This window comes from Pseudophryne corroboree, chromosome 1 (assembly GCF_028390025.1).
Source record: "Pseudophryne corroboree isolate aPseCor3 chromosome 1, aPseCor3.hap2, whole genome shotgun sequence".
NCBI classification, from domain to species: Eukaryota; Metazoa; Chordata; class Amphibia; order Anura; family Myobatrachidae; genus Pseudophryne; species Pseudophryne corroboree.
This window is the reverse complement of record NC_086444.1, coordinates 1,209,774,118-1,209,792,369: the sequence shown is the minus strand read 5'-3', so window position 1 is coordinate 1,209,792,369 and position 18,252 is coordinate 1,209,774,118. Positions and strand designations below refer to the sequence as shown.

General features: G+C 46.4%; 1 protein-coding gene across 1 annotated transcript in view; it reads right to left on the bottom strand.

Annotated features, from left to right (window-relative positions):
- The window catches only part of LOC134930593 (5-hydroxytryptamine receptor 7), a 111,027-nt gene extending 93,101 nt beyond the window's left edge, over nucleotides 1-17,926 (bottom strand). Inside the window, exons 1-2 of the mRNA XM_063925350.1 lie at nucleotides 17,520-17,926; nucleotides 16,326-16,888 (exon numbers count right to left, since the gene is read on the bottom strand). Coding sequence (XP_063781420.1) covers nucleotides 16,326-16,831 — 506 coding nt within the window. The 5' untranslated portion in view covers nucleotides 16,832-16,888; nucleotides 17,520-17,926. The remainder of the gene's footprint in view (nucleotides 1-16,325; nucleotides 16,889-17,519) is intronic.
- Between the last annotated feature and the right edge of the window lie 326 nt (nucleotides 17,927-18,252).

Genomic DNA, 18,252 nt, shown 5'->3' with positions numbered 1-18,252 from the left:
CCCCAAACAGCACATGACGCAAAGAAAAAAAGAGGCGCAATGAGGTAGCTGACTGTGTGAGTAAGATAAGCGACCCTAGTGGCCGACACAAACACCGGGCCCATCTAGGAGTGGCACTGCAGTGTCACGCAGGATGTCCCTTCCAAAAAACCCTCCCCAAACAGCACATGACGCAAAGAAAAAAAGAGGCGCAATGAGGTAGCTGACTGTGTGAGTAAGATAAGCGACCCTAGTGGCCGACACAAACACCGGTCCCATCTAGGAGTGGCACTGCAGTGTCACGCAGGATGTCCCTTCCAAAAAACCCTCCCCAAACAGCACATGACGCAAAGAAAAAAAGAGGCGCAATGAGGTAGCTGACTGTGTGAGTAAGATAAGCGACCCTAGTGGCCGACACAAACACCGGGCCCATCTAGGAGTGGCACTGCAGTGTCACGCAGGATGGCCCTTCCAAAAAACCCTCCCCAAACAGCACATGACGCAAAGAAAAAAAGAGGCGCAATGAGGTAGCTGACTGTGTGAGTAAGATAAGCGACCCTAGTGGCCGACACAAACACCGGGCCCATCTAGGAGTGGCACTGCAGTGTCACGCAGGATGGCCCTTCCAAAAAACCCTCCCCAAACAGCACATGACGCAAAGAAAAAAAGAGGCGCAATGAGGTAGCTGACTGTGTGAGTAAGATAAGCGACCCTAGTGGCCGACACAAACACCGGGCCCATCTAGGAGTGGCACTGCAGTGTCACGCAGGATGGCCCTTCCAAAAAACCCTCCCCAAACAGCACATGACGCAAAGAAAAATAAAAGAAAAAAGAGGTGCAAGATGGAATTGTCCTTGGGCCCTCCCACCCACCCTTATGTTGTATAAACAGGACATGCACACTTTAACCAACCCATCATTTCAGTGACAGGGTCTGCCACACGACTGTGACTGATATGACGGGTTGGTTTGGACCCCCCCAAAAAAAGAAGCAATTAATCTCTCCTTGCACAAACTGGCTCTACAGAGGCAAGATGTCCACCTCATCATCATCCTCCGATATATCACCGTGTACATCCCCCTCCTCACAGATTATCAATTCGTCCCCACTGGAATCCACCATCTCAGCTCCCTGTGTACTTTGTGGAGGCAATTGCTGCTGGTCAATGTCTCCGCGGAGGAATTGATTATAATTCATTTTAATGAACATCATCTTCTCCACATTTTCTGGATGTAACCTCGTACGCCGATTGCTGACAAGGTGAGCGGCGGCACTAAACACTCTTTCGGAGTACACACTTGTGGGAGGGCAACTTAGGTAGAATAAAGCCAGTTTGTGCAAGGGCCTCCAAATTGCCTCTTTTTCCTGCCAGTATAAGTACGGACTGTGTGACGTGCCTACTTGGATGCGGTCACTCATATAATCCTCCACCATTCTTTCAATGTTGAGAGAATCATATGCAGTGACAGTAGACGACATGTCCGTAATCGTTGTCAGGTCCTTCAGTCCGGACCAGATGTCAGCATCAGCAGTCGCTCCAGACTGCCCTGCATCACCGCCAGCGGGTGGGCTCGGAATTCTGAGCCTTTTCCTCGCACCCCCAGTTGCGGGAGAATGTGAAGGAGGAGATGTTGACAGGTCGCGTTCCGCTTGACTTGACAATTTTCTCACCAGCAGGTCTTTCAACCCCAGCAGACTTGTGTCTGCCGGAAAGAGAGATCCAAGGTAGGTTTTAAATCTAGGATCGAGCACGGTGGCCAAAATGTAGTGCTCTGATTTCAACAGATTGACCACCCGTGAATCCTTGTTAAGCGAATTAAGGGCTCCATCCACAAGTCCCACATGCCTAGCGGAATCGCTCCGTGTTAGCTCCTCCTTCAATGTCTCCAGCTTCTTCTGCAAAAGCCTGATGAGGGGAATGACCTGACTCAGGCTGGCAGTGTCTGAACTGACTTCACGTGTGGCAAGTTCAAAGGGCATCAGAACCTTGCACAACGTTGAAATCATTCTCCACTGCACTTGAGACAGGTGCATTCCACCTCCTATATCGTGCTCAATTGTATAGGCTTGAATGGCCTTTTGCTGCTCCTCCAACCTCTGAAGCATATAGAGGGTTGAATTCCACCTCGTTACCACTTCTTGCTTCAGATGATGGCAGGGCAGGTTCAGTAGTTTTTGGTGGTGCTCCAGTCTTCTGTACGTGGTGCCTGTACGCCGAAAGTGTCCCGCAATTCTTCTGGCCACCGACAGCATCTCTTGCACGCCCCTGTCGTTTTTTAAAAAATTCTGCACCACCAAATTCAAGGTATGTGCAAAACATGGGACGTGCTGGAATTTGCCCATATTTAATGCACACACAATATTGCTGGCGTTGTCCGATGCCACAAATCCACAGGAGAGTCCAATTGGGGTAAGCCATTCTGCGATGATCTTCCTCAGTTGCCGTAAGAGGTTTTTAGCTGTGTGCGTATTCTGGAAAGCGGTGATACAAAGCGTAGCCTGCCTAGGAAAGAGTTGGCGTTTGCGAGATGCTGCTACTGGTGCCGCCGCTGCTGTTCTTGCGGCGGGAGTCCATACATCTACCCAGTGGGCTGTCACAGTCATATAGTCCTGACCCTGCCCTGCTCCACTTGTCCACATGTCCGTGGTTAAGTGGACATTGGGTACAACTGCATTTTTTAGGACACTGGTGAGTCTTTTTCTGACGTCCGTGTACATTCTCGGTATCGCCTGCCTACAGAAGTGGAACCTAGATGGTATTTGGTAACGGGGGCACACTGCCTCAATAAATTGTCTAGTTCCCTGTGAACTAACGGCGGATACCGGACGCACGTCTAACACCAACATAGTTGTCAAGGCCTCAGTTATCCGCTTTGCAGCAGGATGACTGCTGTGATATTTCATCTTCCTCGCAAAGGACTGTTGGACAGTCAATTGCTTATTGGAAGTAGTACAAGTGGGCTTACGACTTTCCCTCTGGGATGACCATCGACTCCCAGCAGCAACAACAGCAGCGCCAGCAGCAGTAGGCGTTACACGCAAGGATGCATCGGAGGAATCCCAGGCAGGAGAGGACTCGTCAGAATTGCCAGTGACATGGCCTGCAGGACTATTGGCATTCCTGGGGAAGGAGGAAATTGACACTGAGGGAGTTGGTGGGGTGGTTTGCGTGAGCTTGGTTACAAGAGGAAGGTATTTACTGGTCAGTGGACTGCTTCCGCTGTCGCCCAAAGTTTTTGAACTTGTCACTGACTTATTATGAATGCGCTGCAGGTGACGTATAAGGGAGGATGTTCCGAGGTGGTTAACGTCCTTACCCCTACTTATTACAGCTTGACAAAGGGAACACACGGCTTGACAAATGTTGTCCGCATTTCTGGTGAAATACTTCCACACCGAAGAGCTGATTTTTTTGGTATTTTCACCAGGCATGTCAACGGCCATATTCCTCCCACGGACAACAGGTGTCTCCCCGGGTGCCTGACTTAAACAAACCACCTCACCATCAGAATCCTCCTGGTCAATTTCCTCCCCAGCGCCAGCAACACCCATATCCTCCTCATCCTGGTGTACTTCAACACTGACATCTTCAATCTGACTATCAGGAACTGGACTGCGGGTGCTCCTTCCAGCACTTGCAGGGGGCGTGCAAATGGTGGAAGGCGCATGCTCTTCACGTCCAGTGTTGGGAAGGTCAGGCATCGCAACCGACACAATTGGACTCTCCTTGTGGATTTGGGATTTCGAAGAACGCACAGTTCTTTGCGGTGCTTTTGCCAGCTTGAGTCTTTTCAGTTTTCTAGCGAGAGGCTGAGTGCTTCCATCCTCATGTGAAGCTGAACCACTAGCCATGAACATAGGCCAGGGCCTCAGCCGTTCCTTGCCACTCCGTGTGGTAAATGGCATATTGGCAAGTTTACGCTTCTCCTCCGACAATTTTATTTTAGGTTTTGGAGTCCTTTTTTTACTGATATTTGGTGTTTTGGATTTGACATGCTCTGTACTATGACATTGGGCATCGGCCTTGGCAGACGACGTTGCTGGCATTTCATCGTCTCGGCCATGACTAGTGGCAGCAGCTTCAGCACGAGGTGGAAGTGGATCTTGATCTTTCCCTAATTTTGGAACCTCAACATTTTTGTTCTCCATATTTTAATAGGCACAACTAAAAGGCACCTCAGGTAAACAATGGAGATGGATGGATACTAGTATACAATTATGGATGGACTGCCGAGTGCCGACACAGAGGTAGCTACAGCCGTGGACTATTGTACTGTACTGTGTCTGCTGCTAATATAGACTGGATGATAATGAGATGTAGTATGTATGTATAAAGAAGAAAGAAAAAAAACCACGGGTAGGTGGTATACAATTATGGATGGACTGCCGAGTGCCGACACAGAGGTAGCTACAGCCGTGGACTACCGTACTGTGTCTGCTGCTAATATAGACTGGTTGATAATGAGATGTAGTATGTATAAAGAAGAGAAAAAAAAAAAACCACGGGTAGGTGGTATACAATTATGGACGGACTGCCGAGTGCCGACACAGAGGTAGCTACAGCCGTGGACTACCGTACTGTGTCTGCTGCTAATATAGACTGGTTGATAATGAGATGTAGTATGTATAAAGAAGAAAGAAAAAAAAAACCACGGGTAGGTGGTATACAATTATGGACGGACTGCCGAGTGCCGACACAGAGGTAGCTACAGCCGTGGACTACCGTACTGTACTGTGTCTGCTGCTAATATAGACTGGTTGATAAAGAGATGTAGTATGTATGTATAAAGAAGAAAGAAAAAAAAACCATGGGTAGGTGGTATACAATTATGGATGGACTGCCGAGTGCCGACACAGAGGTAGCTACAGCCGTGGACTACCGTACTGTACTGTGTCTGCTGCTAATATAGACTGGATGATAATGAGATGTAGTATGTATAAAGAAGAAAGAAAAAAAAAACACGGGTAGGTGGTATACAATTATGGACGGACTGCCGAGTGCCGACACAGAGGTAGCTACAGCCGTGGACTACCGTACTGTACTGTGTCTGCTGCTAATATAGACTGGTTGATAAAGAGATGTAGTATGTATGTATAAAGAAGAAAGAAAAAAAAACCATGGGTAGGTGGTATACAATTATGGATGGACTGCCGAGTGCCGACACAGAGGTAGCTACAGCCGTGGACTACTGTACTGTGTCTGCTGCTAATATAGACTGGTTGATAAAGAGATGTAGTATGTATGTATAAAGAAGAAAGAAAAAAAAACCACGGGTAGGTGGTATACAATTATGGACGGACTGCCGAGTGCCGACACAGAGGTAGCTACAGCCATGGACTACCGTACTGTACTGTGTCTGCTGCTAATATAGACTGGTTGATAAAGAGATGTAGTATGTATGTATAAAGAAGAAAGAAAAAAAAAACACGGGTAGGTGGTATACAATTATGGATGGACTGCCGAGTGCCGACACAGAGGTAGCTACAGCCGTGGACTACTGTACTGTGTCTGCTGCTAATATAGACTGGTTGATAAAGAGATGTAGTATGTATGTATAAAGAAGAAAGAAAAAAAAACCACGGGTAGGTGGTATACAATTATGGACGGACTGCCGAGTGCCGACACAGAGGTAGCTACAGCCGTGGACTACCGTACTGTACTGTGTCTGCTGCTAATATAGACTGGTTGATAAAGAGATGTAGTATGTATGTATAAAGAAGAAAGAAAAAAAAACCACGGGTAGGTGGTATACAATTATGGATGGACTGCCGAGTGCCGACACAGAGGTAGCTACAGCCGTGGACTACTGTACTGTGTCTGCTGCTAATATAGACTGGTTGATAAAGAGATGTAGTATGTATGTATAAAGAAGAAAGAAAAAAAAACCACGGGTAGGTGGTATACAATTATGGATGGACTGCCGAGTGCAGACACAGAGGTAGCTACAGCCGTGAACTACCGTACTGTGTCTGCTGCGACTGGATGATAAATAATGATATAAAAAATATATATATATCACTACTGCAGCCGGACAGGTATATATTATATAATGACGGACCTGCTGGACACTGTCTGTCAGCAGAATGAGTTTTTTATAGAATAAAAAAAAAAAACACCACACAAGTCACACGACGAGTGTTTAACTTTTTCAGGCAATCACAATATAGTATACTACTAACTATACTGGTGGTCAGTGTGGTCAGGTCACTGGTCAGTCACACTGGCAGTGGCACTCCTGCAGCAAAAGTGTGCACTGTTTAATTTTAATAATATGTACTCCTGGCTCCTGCTATAACCTATAACTGGCACTGCTCCCCAGTCTCCCCCACAATTATAAGCTGTGTGAGCACAGTCAGATATACACATAGATGATGCAGCACACTGGGCTGAGCAGTGCACACAGATATGGTATGTGACTGAGTCACTGTGTATCGTTTTTTTCAGGCAGAGAACGGATTATATTAAATAAAACTGCACTGTCTGGTGGTCACTGTGGTCAGTCACTACTAAACTCTGCACTCTCTACAGTACTCCTAAGCTCCAGTAAATCAAGTGTCTCTGTCTCAAATCAATCTCACTCTCTCTCTTCTAATCTAAATGGAGAGGACGCCAGCCACGTCCTCTCCCTATCAATCTCAATGCACGTGTGAAAATGGCGGCGACGCGCGGCTCCTTATATAGAATCCGAGTCTCGCGAGAATCCGACAGCGTCATGATGACGTTCGGGCGCGCTCGGGTTAACCGAGCAAGGCGGGAAGATCCGAGTCGCTCGGACCCGTGAAAAAAAACATGAAGTTCGGGCGGGTTCGGATTCCGAGGAACCGAACCCGCTCATCTCTAGTTTAAAGGTATAGCTTTACTGTTTAAGATAATATCGACATTATCAATTGGGGGCATCGTCCTGTTTTTCCTCATACCCACAGCCTAGCAGGGTACAGCAGACTTTATCTATCACCAAAGGGCGGACAGGTATCCATGTAAGCCTTCTCCTGGTTGGTGGATACTATGGTAAACTCTTTCTCAAGTGCTGATAAGATAAGCGTCTGCTCTGCATGGTTTGTTGGGATGCTGGTGGAATCCGGAAGGTAAGAATGCAAAGCTATTTTTAAAGTCTGTGAATTTCTGTTTGGCGCCAAATGCACACACAATACAAGCATACACATGTACTCTGCTGGGACCTGTAGTTCCACAGGTCCAATACACAGGGGTATCTCTGCAGACAGATGACTGCAAACAGGAGCCGCCTGTTCACAGAATGTGACGTGTTGTCCAAGGCGATGAGACTGAGCCAGGAACTGGAGTTTATACCCCTTGGTCTGTGATGATTGGATGTTGCATCTGTGAGGACACACCCTGCTGGATTAGGTGTTCAGATCAGCTGTGGGTTAGCTGAAGCACTGTGTACTCCAGGCTGCAGTAGACTGAAAACTGGAACTGGAACAGAACTGAACTGCTGGAACCTGTAGTTCCACAGTAGTGATGCGATGGAGAATGCAGATTCCTGACACGTTGTATCTCTCTTTCCGGCAGACACAAGTCTGCAGAGGTTCAAAGACCTGCTGGTGAGAAAATTGTCAAGTCAAGCGGAACGTGACCCGTCAACATCTCCTCCTTCACATTCTCCCGCAACTGGGGGTGCGAGGAAAAGGCTAAGAATTCCGAGCCCACCCGCTGGCGGTGATGCAGGGCAGTCTGGAGCGAGTGCTGACATCTGGTCCGGACTGAAGGACCTGCCAACGATTACTGACATGTCGTCTACTGTCACTGCATATGATTCTCTCACCATTGAAAGAATGGTGGAGGATTATATGAGTGACCGCATCCAAGTAGGCACGTCAGACAGTCCGTACGTATACTGGCAGGAAAAAGAGGCAATTTGGAGGCCCTTGCACAAACTGGCTTTATTCTACCTAAGTTGCCCTCCCTCCAGTGTGTACTCCGAAAGAGTGTTTAGTGCAGCCGCTCACCTTGTCAGCAATCGGCGTACGAGGTTACTTCCAGAAAATGTGGAGAAGATGATGTTCATCAAAATGAATTATAATCAATTCCTCCGTGGAGACATTCACCAGCAGCAATTGCCTCCACAAAGTACACGGGGACCTGAGATGGTGGATTCCAGTGGGGACAAATTAATAATCTGTGAGGAGGGGGATGTACACAGTGAAAGGGGTGAGGAATCGGAGGATGATGATGAGGTGGACATCTTGCCTCTGTAGAGCCAGTTTGTGCAAGGAGAGATTGATTGCTTCTTTTTTTGGTGGGGGCCCAAACCAACCAGTCATTTCAGTCACAGTCGTGTGGCAGACCCTGTCGCTGAAATGATGGGTTCGTTAAAGTGTGCATGTCCTGTTTATACAACATAAGGGTGGGTGGGAGGGCCCAAGGACAATTCCATCTTGCACCTCTTTTTCTTTAATTTTTCTTTGCATCATGTGCTGTTTGGGGACTATTTTTTTTGAAGTGCCATCCTGCCTGACACTGCAGTGCCACTCCTAGATGGGCCAGGTGTTTGTGTCGGCCACTTGTGTCGCTTAGCTTAGTCACACAGCAACCTTGGTGCGCCTCTTTTTTTCTTTGCATCATGTGCTGTTTGGGGACAATTTTTTTGAAGTGCCATCCTGCCTGACACTGCAGTGCCACTCCTAGATGGGCCAGGTGTTTGTGTCGGCCACTTGTGTCGCTTAGCTTAGCCATCCAGCGACCTCAGTGCAAATTTTAGGACTAAAAATAATATTGTGAGGTGTGAGGTGTTCAGAATAGACTGGAAATGAGTGGAAATTATCGTTATTGAGGTTAATAAAACTATGGGATCAAAATGACCCCCAAATTCTATGATTTAAGCTGTTTTTAGGGTTTTTTGTAAAAAACACCCGAATCCAAAACACACCCGAATCCGACAAAAAATTTTCGGGGAGGTTTTGCCAAAACGCGTCCGAATCCAAAACACGGCCGCGGAACCGAACCCAAAACCAAAACACAAAACCCGAAAAATGTCCGGTGCACATCACTATGTTTAACCTGCATCTGTCAGGCAGGCGTTACAGGGCTGTCCCCGCCAGGTCCACCAGAAGCCTTAAAAGTTTCTTTCCCCAAGCGGTCCGCCTGCTGAACCCCTGAACAATGACTGACTAGACGTACATGTAACTCACGTGTATCCCTACGGTATACCCATCTGACTGACTTTACTTGCCCCCCCCCCACCACGCACACACACACACACACCTGCTTATCTGTTACCTACTTGGCTGTTCTATAGCAAACCGAAGACAAATTCCTAATATACGCACTTGTGATAATGAACAGCGGTTCATTAGTACCAAAGGCATTCATCAGCGACATTTTTCTAGTGGATCCGCAGAGTAACTCCCCTCATCTTTTCTGGGATAACAACTGTGAAACCTCCTGGAACAATATGTTATCGTATCCTGGATGGAAGCAAATTATTTTAAAATAATCTAAGACATAAATGTAATTGTTAAATAGCTGGAATTCTGACGCTAGAAATGTCTCTCGTCAATATACCCAGGGAAAATAATAAGATATATGTGCACCAACGTAAGGTTTGGCCAAAAGGTAGAAACTCACTTACAGGGACTCTTATAGCAGTTTCATTGTGTTGTACAAGAGTTAACGTAGAGTGATAAGATCTATACACCCTTAACTTTATGACTAGCCAAGTGTGAATTCACACCTTTAGATAAGATGACATGCAGAATACGGTAACTATTTGATCACGCACTTATATGAAAAGTAACTAACACAGGGGAAAATGTACTAAGCAATGAAAAGAGTGTAGAAGTGAGCAAGTGGAGAAGTTGCCCACGGCAACCAATCAGCTGCTCTGTATAATTTTATAATATGCCAATTATAAATGTTACTCAATGCTGATTGGTTGCCAGGGCAACTTCTCCACAGGCTCACCTCTCCACCCTTTTCGCTGCTTAGTACATCTCCCCCTCATTCTACTAAAGCAGCCTAAGCTCCAGAGTTCCAGTAAGATACAGATGTGTCCCGCCCCGTTGTTGCTATGTATGCATAACTAGCCGGCTCGCCATTATAACGAACGGGCGACGGGAGCATGCATACGCACACAGCCGTCAGCTTCCATTCAAAAGACAGCATAGCGAAGCATACACCCCGCTATGCCGGCAGTTGTGTGCTGCGATGTGGCCACAACATAAAGGGACGCATCTACTGTATGTACATTTGTGTGTGTGCGTAAATTATATGTAAATATCTATTGCGTCGGTTTGCGTATCGTGGTGGAACCGTTATTGCGGCAGTGGCTACTCATTCATTTCCTTAAGTATAGTCTTCCAGAATAAAGTGATGTTTCTCTGACAAAGGGAGAAAGGGATAGATGTTTTTGTGCTGAGAATTGCCCTCCTTTCCCTTCTGGTGGAAGGATCCACCCTCACCAATAGGTACAAGAACAATCCAACACACCCTTCCACCATCTTACCTGCAAATTATCAAGCCCGATAAAGACACAGTGGCCCTCATTCCGAGTTGATCGCTAGCTGCCGTTGTTCGCTGCGTAGCGATCAGTTAAAAAATGGCAAAACGACGCATGCGTATGCACCGCAATGTGCACGCGCGGCATACGGGTACAAAGAGCATTGTGGTTTTGCACAGGTTCTAGCGATGCTTTCACTGGCGGACGCAAGGAGATTGACAAGAAGTGGGAGTTTCTGGATGTCAACAGACCGTTGTTTGGAAAAACGCAGGCGTGGCCAGGCGTTTGCTGGGCGGGTATCTGACGTCATTACCGTGTCATTCGTCGCAGCAATCATTGCACAGAGTAAGTAACTACAGAGCTGGTCTTGTTCTGCACAAAATGTGTTTGCAGCCGCTCGGCTGCACAGGCGTTCGCACTCCTGCAACGTGAAAATACACTCCCCGGTGGGAGGCGACTATGCGTTTGCACGACTGCTAAAAGTAGCTAGCGAGCGATCAACTCGGAATGAGGGCCTGTGTCTCCAGCATTAATGCAAGAATCACAGCACACCGTCAGGACCCATGTAATGTGCCTTTGAACCCTGAGTCCGATAGCTAACGCCATATCCAGTTCGTTCTTTCCTACGGTACGAGCCCCCGTGTGAAGAGGGATCCACTTAGATTCCTCTTCCAGCTCATGATAATAATAATAGATCATACATCTAACGTCACGCATGTGCAATAACATTGCCGGGACAAATCCCAGCGGTATAACCTTTCACGGCTGTTACTAGCGGTGACAGCAGAACTCTTACTATTCTCCGGTAACGCTGCGTATAGGAGCAATGCTCCCAGGGAGCAATACAGACTGCGCTTGTGCTGCGAATGCACTGTGATCGCAGCCTCAGTGAAATGCGATTGTAGAGTGACTGACAGGAAGCGACCGTTTGTGGGTGGTAACTTGGCGTTTGTGGGGAGTTGTTGCAAAAACACAGGCGGGTCATGTCTGTTTACGGGCATGTATATGACGTCGGCTGCGATCGCTTGCGATTAAAAACGTGGCGCCGGTGCGACTGCATCAGTATTATGGGTCAACTGCAACCGTTGATGGAACTCGGTTTCTGCGTATGGATCGCACCTCTGTGACTGCGTATGCAGAGTTGCGATCACATCAGTGGGCGTCTTTTACCATTTCCGGGCGGCTCTTCACATTAGATTTATTACAGTAGCAGTTTTGAGACAATTGCAATTTCAGTCTCAATAGTGATCCATGCTGAATCCCCCCCCCAGTGTTAGCAGTAAGGGATAGGGTTAGGGGTTAGCGTTAGTGTTAGGAGTAAGGGTTAGGGGTTAGTGTTAGCGTTAGGAGTAAGGGTTAGTGTTAGGTTTAGTGTTAGGGGTGTTAGGTTTAGTGTTAAGTTTAGTGTTAGGGGTTAGTGTTAGGGGTTAGTGTTAGGGGTTAGGGATAGGTTTAGTGTTAGGGCTTAGTGTTAGGTTTAGTGTTAAGTTTAGTGTTAGGGGTTAGTGTTAGGGGTTAGTTTTAGGGGTTAGTGATAGGTTTAGTGTTAGGGGTTAGTGTTAGGGGTTAGTGTTAGGTTTAGTGTTAGGGGTTGGTGTTAGGGGTTGGTGTTAGGTTTAGTGTTAGGGTTAGGTGTAGTGTTAGGGGCTAGGGTTAGTGTTAGTGTTAGGGGTTAGCGTTAGGTTTAGTGTTAGGGGTTAGGTTCAGTGTTAGGTTTAGTGTTAGGGGTTAGGTTTAGTGTTAGGGGTTAGTGCAAGAGGTTAGTGTTAGGGGTTAGTGTTAGGGTTAGGTTCAGTGTTAGGTTTACTGTTAGGGGTTAGTGTTAGGGGTTAGGTTTAGTGTTAGGGTTAGTGCTAGAGGTTAGTGTTAGGGGTTAGTGTTAGGGTTAGGTTCAGTGTTAGGTTTACTGTTAGGGGTTAGTGTTAGGGGTTAGGTTTAGTGTTAGGTTTAGTGTTAGGGGTTAGGACTAGTGTTAGGGTTAGGGGTTGGGGTTAGTGTTAGGGGTTAGTGTTAGGAGTTAGCGTTAGGTTTAGTGTTAGGGGTTAGTGTTAGGGTTAGGTTCAGTGTTAGGTTTACTGTTAGGGGTTAATGTTAGGGTTTAGTGTTAGGGGTTAGGTTTAGTGTTAGGGGTTAGGGTTAGTGCTAGGGGTTAGCGTTAGGTTTAGTGTTAGGGGTTAGTGTTAGGAGTTAGCGTTAGGTTTAGTGTTAGGGGTTAGTGTTAGGGTTAGGTTTAGTGTTACGGGTTAGTGTTAGGGTTAGGTTCAGTGTTAGGTTTACTGTTAGGGGTTAATGTTAGGGTTTAGTGTTAGGGGTTAGGTTTAGTGTTAGGGGTTAGGGTTAGTGCTAGGTTAGGGTTAGTGTTAGGGTTAGTATTAGGGGTTAGTGTTAGGGTTAGGTTTAGTGTTACGGGTTAGTGTTAGGGTTAGGTTCAGTGTTAGGTTTACTGTTAGGGGTTAACGTTAGGGGTTAGTGTTAGGGGTTAGGTTTAGTGTTAGGGGTTAGGTTTAGTGTTAGGGGTTAGGGTTAGTGCTAGGGGTTAGCGTTAGGGTTAGTGTTAGTGTTAGGGGTTAGGGTTACCATTAGGTTTAGTGTTAGGGGTTAGCATTAGGTGTAGATTAGGGGTCAGAGTTATCGTTAGGAATAAGGGTTAGGGTTATATTTAGGTTCAGTGTTAGGGGTTAGCGTTAAGAATTAGGGATGAATGTTAGTGTTTGGGTTAGCGCTAAGTGTTAGGGTTATGGTTAATGTTAGCTGTCTACATTTTAACATGTTCGCTTTCTGGCAGTGTCGGCATGTTGTCAGTGGACATTGAGCGTGGATCGCCGGTCGTTATGATGTAGTGTAAATTATGACTGTGGACAAATCATACTGAGCCCGTATAATATACTGATCATTCAATAACATTTGAGGAGGTTTTGGGGACATCACTTGGGTGCATAAGGAGCGTACAGGATATATATATATATATATTTATGAATTAGTACATGATGCTACACTCTATATACTACATTTTACTTATATCTCTTCTATTGCACATCTGATATTCATTGGGAGAAAGCTACACAGCTACTGAATGTATTCATCACCAATGGGAAAGGATAAAGCACTATTATAGTGATCCGCTGGATCAGCATCCACGCTGGTCACTAATCGCACTTTCCAACCTTTCTGCTCTTCCGCCCTGAAGGCTCCTTATTTCCCAGCATGCACTGCGTCCACATATATACTCTATATGGTCCTCACATTGGTTCAATAGTGCAAGTAACTGTACACAGAGGTAAACCTAATCCAGTATAATGTTAGATAATAACAATAGAAACATAGAATGTGACAGCAGATAGGAACCGCTTGGCCCATCTAGTCTGCTCCTTCTGTAACCTTCTGTAACCTCATGCATCAAGCAGTGAAGAGAGTGGAGAAGGCGACCAGTGGAGAGGAAGCTTTTATCAAGTACACTCTATAAAATGGTAGGTGGATGCTGATTGGCTGCTTCGGGAAACTTCTCCACACTTCACTGCTTGATACATCAGCTCCTTAGTTCTCTGTAAGGGTACCGTCGTGCATGTCACAATGATGCTGGAACTCCTGGCACCAATTTAAATGATGTAATGAGCAACCGCTGAATAGTTTTTCTCCAAAATATTTTAAAGATGATTTGTTTTACATAACAGAATAATTGCTGTCCGGTGGTCAGTGCTGCGGTCTTCAGGGATAATGGAAATGCAGACATTTTATATATAGAATCACACAGGTGACCTGGCCAGGTAAGGCACCTGTAATCCATCACCTATCTATCTGTCTGTCTGTCTGTCTGTCTGACTGCCTGTTTAGTGTTATACGGCGCCACAAGGGATCTGCAGCACCTTACAGAGTGCATACACAGGTGACCTGGCCGGGTAAGGCACCTGTAATCCATCACCTATCTATCTGTCTGTCTGTCTGTCTGTCTGTCTGTCTGACTGCCTGTTTAGTGTTATACGGCGCCACAAGGGATCTGCAGCACCTTACAGAGTGCATACACAGGTGACCTGGCCGGGTAAGGCACCTGTAATCCATCACCTATCTGTCTGCCTGTCTATTATTATCATCATCCCTCACTTATACGGCGCCACAAGGGATCTGCAGCACCTTACAGAGTGCATACACAGGTGAGCAGAACAAGGAAACAGAGACTTACAGTACAATACAATGCATGGTAAGTACATGGAACTGTATATAGACATTCTACATCAGCGGCCGTTGCCTCAAATAAGCAACATGATAGCAGAAACCGAGGATCGATCTATCTATCTATCTATCTATCTATCTATCTATCTATCTATCTAATATATATCTCATAACTTTCTATTGTTCTCTCATCTACCTCAGTCATATCTATCTATCTATCTATCTATCTATCTATCTATCTATCATAACTTTCTATTGTTCTCTCATCTACCTCAGTCATATCTATCTATCTATCTATCTATCTATCTATCTATCTATCTATCTATCTATCTATCTAATATATATCTCATAACTTTCTATTGTTCTCTCATCTACCTCAGTCATATCTATCTATCTATCTATCTATCTATCTATCTATCTATCTATCTATTTCTAATAACTTTCTATTGTTCTCTCATCTACCTCAGCCGTATCTATCTATCTATCTATCTATCTATCTATCTATCTATCTATCTATCTATCTATCTATCTAATATATATCTCATAACTTTCTATTGTTCTCTCATCTACCTCAGTCATAAATATCTATCTATCTATCTATCTATCTATCTATCTATCTATCTATCTGTCTATCTAATATATATCTCATAACTTTCTATCGTTCTCTCATCTATCTCAGTCATATCTATCTATCTATCTATCTATCTATCTATCTATCTATTACCCCTTTCTCTCATATCTATCTATCTATCTATCTATCTATCTATTACCCCTTTCTCTCATATATTTCTATCTATTACCCCTTTCTCTCATATCTATCTATCTATCTATCTATCTATCTATCTATCTATCTATCTATCTATCTATCTATCTATCTATCACCCCTTTCTCTCATATCTATCTATCTATCTATCTATCTATCATCTATCTATCTATCTATCTATCTATCTATCTATCTATCTATCTATCTATCTATCTATCTATTACCCCTTTCTCTCATATATTTCTATCTATTACCCCTTTCTCTCATATCTATCTATCTATCTATCTATCTATCTATCTATCTATCTATCTACCTATCACCCTTTTCTTTCATATCTATCTATCTATCTATCTATCTATCTATCTATCTATCTCTTTCCCCCCATATTACGCTCTCTCTCTCTCTCTCTCTCTCTCTCTCTCTCTCTCTCTCTCTCTCTCTCTCTCCTGTATCTCTCTCTCCCTCATCTATCTGTCTGTTTATATCATATCTATCCATTTCTCTATCTACTCAGTTTTTACAAACAACCAACACTTTGGGACGGAGCATCATGAGTATGCGGGGGGCGCACAGTCACCAGTTTGGAGCACATTCACCTACAGCAAAACAGGAACTCAATGGGGGAGATGTATCAAACCTGGAAGGGAGATAAAGTAGAGAGAGGTAAAGTACCAACCAATCAAGCTTCTGTCATTTTATGGGCTGCGCTAGGCAAATGCCAGTTGGGGACTGATAGGTTGGTACTTTATCTCTCTCCAAGACTTGCTACATCTCTCCCACTGTTAACTCCACACAGGTGCCTGACACCGCACCTTATAGGACCATAAGTGCAGCAGTCCCCAGACCATTCTCTGAAGACCCAGTCACCTTTCCTGAATGCCAACCAGAGAACCCTGACCTCAGCCTGGCACCCAAGTTCTCACCACGGGCGCAGTATCCAAAGCTGGCACAGCTCTTACCTGTCCACACTGATGACACACAGGGTCATAATAGATGCCGTGCAGCACATGACATCCATGGCTATGAACACATTGCAGAACACTTTGCCAAAGAGCCATTTCCCTCCAACTAGGTCTGTGATGATGACGAAGGGCATGACCGCTATGGCCACCGACAGGTCAGCAGCTGCCAAGGACACCACCAGGTAGTTGGAAGGCTGCCTGAGCTTCTTCACAATGCAGACAGAGATGATGACCAAACCATTGCCAGCAATGGTGAAGATGGTGATAATGGACAGGACAACCCCAATCACAATCTTCTCAATGTCCCCATACAGCAAGATCTCCTCTCCACAATCAGTCAGGTTGGTGTGGTTGAGGGTGAGCAAGTCTTGTTCAGTAGCAATGACGGGTCTGTCAGTCATGAATGCAGGTGGGAGAAGGATCTGTGGGGCACAGGTGGGCTCTGCAATGGGTGAAGAGTGGTAGGTGGCTGTCAGTGGGCTGGGCTGGATCCGAATCAGCATCCCCCTTTGCTGCGGCTCTCCAGGATGCCAAGGTGCCAAGGCTGGTCTCTTGTCCTCCTGCAGAAATCAGAGAGCTGTTTAGTCACCTGTCACCTTGATGACATGCCCTGTACTTCCAGCTACATACATGTCAGAGGTCTACATTGCATGTGCTACTACAGTAATATCATGGATGGAATACCCATCACACAGGCTCTACCCTTGGTTCCCATGTAAGTGCTCCTTGAAGGATTTTCCTTCTTGGGAAATTATTTCCACTCCAAGTGGCTTTTTCATGTCACCTCTCTCACCACCCAGCAGAGCATTGAGGAAGCCAAGTACCGGCTGGGATGTACGGCTCTCCTGCCCAACACCGCAAGATCTCAGCTACTGGGGGTTTCTGCAGCATCGCGCATCCCTCTGCGCCCTGGACTGGGCGCAATCTACGCACATATGGTGCAAACCCGGGCATAAAGCTACATGCACGCTCTAATGTTCATTTATTTGCGTTGTACAGGTGTCCAGCACTTTAATAGTTAAATCACAGAAGCTTCTCTAATAGTACGAACTACTGCGCTCGCAGCTGTTGCGCCAGAGAGGTGCGCAGAGCGTAAAAAGGTCGCAGCTTATGTAAGTTATTATGTAAGTTGGGAGTCCTGCACGGGAAAGAGCTGGGAACCAGCATAGAGATGCATGCATGGGATATTACCTCTGCCGGCTGTGCACAGCGATTCCTGGTATAGGCTGCGCTGGAAAACTCCTCCAGGTAAAGTCATCTTCCTGCAGCCTGTCCCGGGGTGTGCAGCATTACACGGCTGTGTCTGATCAGATGTGTGTGCCGGGTCCAGCAGTCATCTCTCTGCCGCTCCAGTCCGGTCCTCAGGTACCATCCCGCACTGTGCTCATCCAGACGTGGCTCTGACTCCTCCACTCCGCTCCATCCTCTCACCTGACTGATCACTGCCTGCAGCCTGGGGGCAGTGCCCACACTGCCATCCTCATGGAGCACCAAGCCTCCAATCCTCCTGGCTTAGAGGTGTCAGCCCACTCCATGCAGTGCAGCCCTGCCTCACTCCCTCTCTCCCGCCTGCCTCACACTCTCTTCCCTCTGCCTCTCTCCCCCCTCACTCCCTCTCTCTCCCGCCTGCCTCTCTTCCCTCTGCCTCTCTCCCCCCTCACTCCCTCTCTCCCCCCAGCCTCTCTCCCACCTGCCTCACACTCCCCTGCCTCACTCCCTCTCTTTCCCCTGCCTCACTCCCTCTCTTCCCCCAGCCTCACACCTTCTTTTCCCCTGCCTTACACCCTCCCCCCTGCCTCACACTCTCTTCCCTCTGCCTCTCTCCCCCTCACTCCCCCGCCTGCCTCTCTTCCCTCTGCCTCTCTCCCCCCTCACTCCCTCTCTCCCGCTTGCCTCACACTCTCTTCCCTCTGCCTCTCTACCC